The sequence below is a fragment of the Mandrillus leucophaeus genome, unplaced genomic scaffold, assembly GCF_000951045.1.
Source record: "Mandrillus leucophaeus isolate KB7577 unplaced genomic scaffold, Mleu.le_1.0 Scaffold107, whole genome shotgun sequence".
Lineage (NCBI taxonomy): Eukaryota > Metazoa > Chordata > Mammalia > Primates > Cercopithecidae > Mandrillus > Mandrillus leucophaeus.
This window is the reverse complement of record NW_012098876.1, coordinates 380589-386885: the sequence shown is the minus strand read 5'-3', so window position 1 is coordinate 386885 and position 6297 is coordinate 380589. Positions and strand designations below refer to the sequence as shown.

Genomic DNA, 6297 nt, shown 5'->3' with positions numbered 1-6297 from the left:
ATCCTGCTACACAGTATTCACAATTAAAAGGGCCCAAGATTCAGGACCACCTAAAGACAACTGACAAAAAGTAAGCGTCAGAGCCAGAGGCCAACCTCTGCTAGATGAAGCAGCAGCACATAGTTCCATTTCCATCTGATAAGGAGACAGAAAAGAGGCATCTCAAATGATGAAAAACGAAAGGCTGGGGTCCTAAAAAAACAGACTGGCTTCAAAGAAAACACTAAGGAAGACCCACAGAGCTGTATTAATTTTAGTAAAAATAATCATATGCCAACAGGGGAATTGAACCACTTTCTAAATGATAGTATGAACTCATCTCTTCAGATACTTGGTAAGTGGTCAAAGCTTGTTTTTATAATTACTTTCACTGTTTTGGGCAAAAAGTCTTTCTTATCTTTGGTCCTTAGGTGTGGTATCAGTTTCTTCCATTTTTTTATGTGTTACAAAACAATCTCTTTCTCACTTGACATCAACAACCAAAGTGAAGTATAAACACGAAGTTGCTGATATTGTTGCTTCTATACACACAAAATACCAACATCTCCATACATTTTATAGGCTATACCAGGGTCTCAGAAAGAATTAATAACAGTTATCCAAAAATATTGTAAAATTTAAGGCTGAGTGAAATACAGTGAAGCCTGGTAATATATGTTAAGGAAAAAAACCTAGACCAACATTTTAAATATTGGTTTCTTAAATATGTTAAACTCCCATTAACAAAACATAATCTAAGCATCAAAACAAACAGCTAAGCAAATTAATTTAAAAATAAAACAGTTTCTAAGTAGATGAATATAATCACGTTTATACAGCTACAAACCATCCCTTGGAAGCTAAGCCTAGTAAAAGAATGACCTGTAACAGAACGACAGAATCATTTATCAACCTTTGAGTTGTGTGATTTAAAAAACAATTGTTCTCTCCTCCTCCCACCAAAATCTCCATTTGAGATAAGTTTCAATCGTTATTTTTTTTAAATTTTTTAACTTAGCTGGCCTAATTTGTGGTGGCTGACACAATATTGATAAAACTGCCTACTTGACCTTCCTCTTGCTCTCCGAAAGAAGTGGTTTAAACAATTACACAGATTTTACAAGAGCTTCTGCCAGGGCTCAAGCACCACAGCGCAGAGTCACTACCTTAGTTAACATGTGCTCCCCAGAGTCTTTAGGCATTAAGTGGTTCAGTGAGGGCTTCAGCCCTAGTGGTATTTTCAGGTTTTCTCAGCTGGGACTCCTGTCGTTTTTCATACAGCATAATGGCAAAGTCAAGTAGGAACATAAAACTTGCTAAAAATCCAAACACCTGAGGAAAAAAATGAGGAAAGGTTATAGGAGGAATTTTGGAATATAATCTTACATTTCCTACTTGGCTTGGACAGTGTTTCATATAAGCAAGATGTTTATGAATTTTATCTTATACACAACTACTCTTTAATGTTAAAAAAAAATTTTTTTAAGTCATCAAAAAATGGAAAGAAGTTAGAAAAAATTCCAGAATAATGGCTATCAGTCGGAAGTCCCACAAAGTACTAATGTTCTGCCTTATGTGTGCATGTTTATATGTGGAGGGCTAATATATGAAACTAGGGTTAACAGATAAACATTAAATCCTAAAAAATGATACAGAACACAAGAATATTTGCATTGTTAGATTGACCCACAGATGTGATAAGGAAATGTGACTAGGCAACTCAGTCTAGGTGAAAATGAAAAAAGTTATTAATATCAAAACAGAAATTCCACTTTGAAGATACCATTAAGTTACTTAAATAAAATACATGTTCCAGTTGTCACATTGCAATGACACAGTGGCACGACGCCACTACCTACTTCCTCTTCCTTAAGTCACTTCCTCAATTGTTCTCTTCTAAAATATGATCAAACATTCTGAGAATTCTATCAAGAGACAGAAGACCATGCGTCTGCTTCAAATTTAGCTTCTCCACTAGCAAAACCCTTAAGGATATGGGGGCCAAATAAGTGCTCTGTAGAAAAGAGAAAATTGATGTAGGTGATGGCTAAAGTCTCTTCCAAATCTAATACTCTCTATCTCCACAATTTTTATTCATAACATTCTCTTACAGTCTGCTGCAGTCTCCTGACCTGTCCTCCCCCTTCTACAGAATATGCATCCCACCTCATTTTACCACAAAGTAAGCTGAGCTCCAAATTCATTAATTCCCCCAGATATCCCCAACATATCCGATGTAAATTTAATTATCAAGGCCTCCCACCCTCCCATCCCCCGCCACAAAAGCCAAGTCTTTTTCCCTCTGGAATCTTTATTTTTGACTTGATGGCATTTATCCCCTTATTTTCCTGGCAGTCTTCTTAAATGCATCAAACTCAGACCAAATGTCACCCTTGTTTTTGAAGCTGTCTCTGATTGCCTCAAAGAGCTCCAGTCCATAGAAGGCCCTCTATACTATATACTCCAGATAAGCGATCTACGAGCTCTTTTGGTTACACACTTCTGAATTTAAAAAACAAAAAGGACTTCCTCATGCATTTACGTCTGTAAAACTTTTCATAATTTAAATAGTTACAAAAGGTAATGTCCAGCATATTATAAATATCGGCTTTTTAAACTACCAGTCACTACTAAATATACCCAGTGAAATATAAATACTGGGACAGTCTAATACATCATCTAATTAAAATCCAATTTTTTTTTATAGCTGTAAATTTTTTCACTGGAACTCAATTGTTCCTCAACTTCATTTCACTTTCCCCACAGAATTTTATAGTAATGTATTTTTATACTCATAATTTTATTTATCACCATCTCATACTCCTCTGCAACAAAAATGATTCTAAACTGAAATTAACCATAAAGCCCTATTAAAACTTTGATTTTTCTCTTCTATTGGTTTATGTACCCATGAATAAATACTGCTTATTGCTAGAATGAATCAAGATTCAGTGTTAATTTTATTTCTATGTTTTGTTTTTACACATGTAAGTGCTACGAAACTGTTGTCACATGAATAGGTAAATATAGCCATGCAATTCTCTGAACTCCTTTTGAGTTTTCTATCACAAAAAGCAGTTTTAATGATGTATTAGCTGACAACTCTATTAATTACAACTTCAATTTTTGGGGGTTTTTTTGTTTTTTGAGATAGAGTCTCACTCTGTCACTTAGGCTGGAGTGCAGTGGCACAATCTTGGCTCACTGCAACCTCTGCCTCCCAGGTTCAGGAGATTCTCCTGCCTCAGCCTCTTGAGTAGCTGGGACTACAGGCGCCCACCACCACACCCGGCTAATTTTTGTAGTAGAGACAAGGTTTCACTATGTTGACCAAGGTGGTCTCAAACTCCTGACCTCGTGATCCGCCCACCTTGACCTCCCAAAGTGCTGCGATTACAGGCGTGAGCCACCACGCCCGGCCTAACTTCAATTTTGTTAAAAACAAAGTATTAGTTGGAAACCAGCTGACTTGCAAGACAATTTGTTGTCCAGTTGCTAGTCATTCAAGTTCACAGCACTGGCACCAGTCCAAGGCCATGATCCTTGATTTACAATTCTGAAGCCCAAAGAACTACATTAACTCAAGGTTTTCATGATTCACTTGGCTCAAAATTGACACGAATGAAGTAAGACTATTTCCAGTCTTTTCTTATCCCTTTTACTATAAATATTCGTATGTTTTACTTCAGATAAACCAATGTTAGATGAGAGGGTACTGTCCCAGGCCCTCAAATGACTGTTGTGTAATATAGGATATGTACAGCACTACCTTTCTAAAATCCAGAATATTCTGAATTCTAAAAAAAAATTCTGGCCCCAAGAATTTCAGATAAAAATTGGATCTTTATTTTCAACGGTCTCTTTGTTATACTCAAGGGTTTTGTTTTACAACTCAGGTAATCCACCACAGTAAGTGATATGGTTTGGGTCTGTGTCCCCAGCCAATTGTCATGTTAAATTGTAATCCCCAATGTTGGGGATGAGGCCTAGTTGGAAGTGATAGGATCATGGGAGCAGATTTCCCCTTTGGTGTTGTTCTTGTAATAGTCAGTTATTGAAAGATCTGGTTGTTTAAAAGTGCGTAGCACCTCCCCACTCTCTCTCTTCCTCCTGCTCTGGCCACGTAAGATGTGCCTGCTTCTGCCTTGCCTTCTGCCATGACTGTAAGTTTCCTGAGACCTCCCCTGCTATGTTTCCTATAGAGCTGTCAGAACCATGAGGCAATTAAACCCCTTTTCTTTATTCGTTACCCAGTCTCAGGTATTTCTATATAGCAGTGTAAGAAGGAACTAATGCAGCAAGATTCAGGACACGCAAGTATTTTTTCTTTTTGAGGGGCAAGGTGGGTGGCGACTGTGAATGGGAAGGTGGAAAAGAGCTGGTGAGACTCCTTCACCAGAGATAAATTCTCAGACATACTAGTTTTAAAAAAGATTACATATGGAGATTAAAAAGCTGGAAATTAATTTCCTCAAAACTATCTCTGCCTCGTACTCCTTGAAAAGCCCTGGTGAACCTTTAAGGATATGTATAACCCACTGAAAACTGCTGTCTAGACCAACTTTCTTATTATTAATTTTTTTTTCTTCTTGTAGAGATGAGGTCTCACTATGTTGCTTGCCCAGGCTGGTCTTGAACTCCTGGCTTCAAGTGAGTCTCTCACCTTGGCCTCCCAAAGTGCTGGGATTATAAGCCTGAGCCACAGCACCCAGTCTCAGAACAACTTCTATTGGTTCATGTAACAAACTCCATTACAATTTTACTTTTCCGTCTCCTTTTCTAGGCTGAGCCTCTGAATCATATCTCCCATATATTCTCCATACCTAGAATAGCACCTGGCATGTAGGTGTGCATTTATTGTACTGAAAGTGGAGAAATATAAAATAAAGTCAATTTTACCACTTCCATTAGCAATAACACATTGATATGTGGAGTAAGTAGATTTTTTTTAAACAAAATTCGTCAAATTCTATAGGCTCTAGGTTTCAAAGGCTATCATGCTGATTTGCTTTAAGGTCTTCTATTCAAAATTACACTAAAAAATAAGTTAAAAGAAAAACAACTCTAACATACTGTATAACTTGTCAAGTACTCTCCAAATTCCGTATTTCTAAGGAAACAAAAAGAAGCAATGTTAAAGATACAAGGTACTTACAATAGCAGCAATTTCAGCTGAAGTCCTGTCATGTGTGGAAACAAAAATGATGGATGCCAACAAAAACACACATCCTGTTCCCAAAGTAATATAAAAATCCTATGCATACATACAAAACACAAAAGGAATACAATACAGTTAGATTCACGGAAATGAACTTTTTCATTTTTAACTTTAAAAAGCTCTGGCTGTTTGTTTTTCTTGATACAATCCAAACTTACATACCCAAACTTCTAACTTTTCAATAAGCCTGACATTCAATACTGTGTAAAATAAACAGTACCCACACTGGGCTGGGCATATTGAGAGAACACATTACAAGATAATCTTTTAATAACAACAGCCCCCTATGCCAGGAGAGGTGGCATGAGCCTATAGTCCCAGCTAATTGGGACGTTTTTTGTTATACAGTCTCAAAAAAAAAAAAAAAAAACACACAGTCCCGGAAAAGATCTCGTGTGCGTGTGTGCAAGTGTTTGTGTGTGCCTCTTTTTCTCTGGGACATAATACAATTATCTAAGCCAAAGCACTCATCACAATTCCATCTTGCTTCCAGCAAAAAAGCATTTGTCTTTCCTTTCAAAGTATTTTATGGTAGGATGACATCTCTGAGAGTATTCCAATGCTTTGAAAGCACTTTCTAAAAGAAAGAATTTTAAAAACCACCCATTATTAAATAGAAGTATGCCAAGAGTGTGTTTTTTAGACACTTAAGCTTTCTGGAATAACATATTGCCTTCAACTGTTCCAAGTGGGTAATCCACAGTGAGCCTGTACGATGAGCTTATCTACTACATAAAACTTCCATATATCATCATAATGCAGCTTACAATCATGAGATGTTTCATGGGTTTCCAAGTGCTCTCTCAGGCATTATCTCACAAGGCTCTCATATGCCAACTGAAAACAGTAATGACATATATACTTGATTCAGAAAGGGAAACTTGGTAAAATGATAGCCACTCCAAAGTCTGATACTTTTTGAATTTTCTGAACTGCAAACTCCACTAAACCTAATACCAATAAAACTGGCCGGGCACGGTGGCTCCCAGCTGTAATCCCAGCACTTTGGGAGGCTGAGACAGGCGGATCATGAGGTCAGGAGTTCGAGACCAGCCTGACCAACATGGTGAAACCCTGTCTCTACTAAAAATACCAAAAAA

At 37.2% G+C, this 6297-nt stretch overlaps 1 protein-coding gene across 1 annotated transcript in view; it reads right to left on the bottom strand.

Annotated features, from left to right (window-relative positions):
- Nucleotides 1-239: 239 nt before the first annotated feature.
- The window catches only part of CMTM6 (CKLF-like MARVEL transmembrane domain containing 6), a 23183-nt gene continuing 17125 nt past the window's right edge, over nt 240-6297 (bottom strand). Inside the window, exons 3-4 of the mRNA XM_011985378.1 lie at nt 5135-5233; nt 240-1311 (exon numbers count right to left, since the gene is read on the bottom strand). Of these exons, the coding sequence (XP_011840768.1) occupies nt 1174-1311; nt 5135-5233 (237 nt within the window). The 3' untranslated portion in view covers nt 240-1173. The remainder of the gene's footprint in view (nt 1312-5134; nt 5234-6297) is intronic.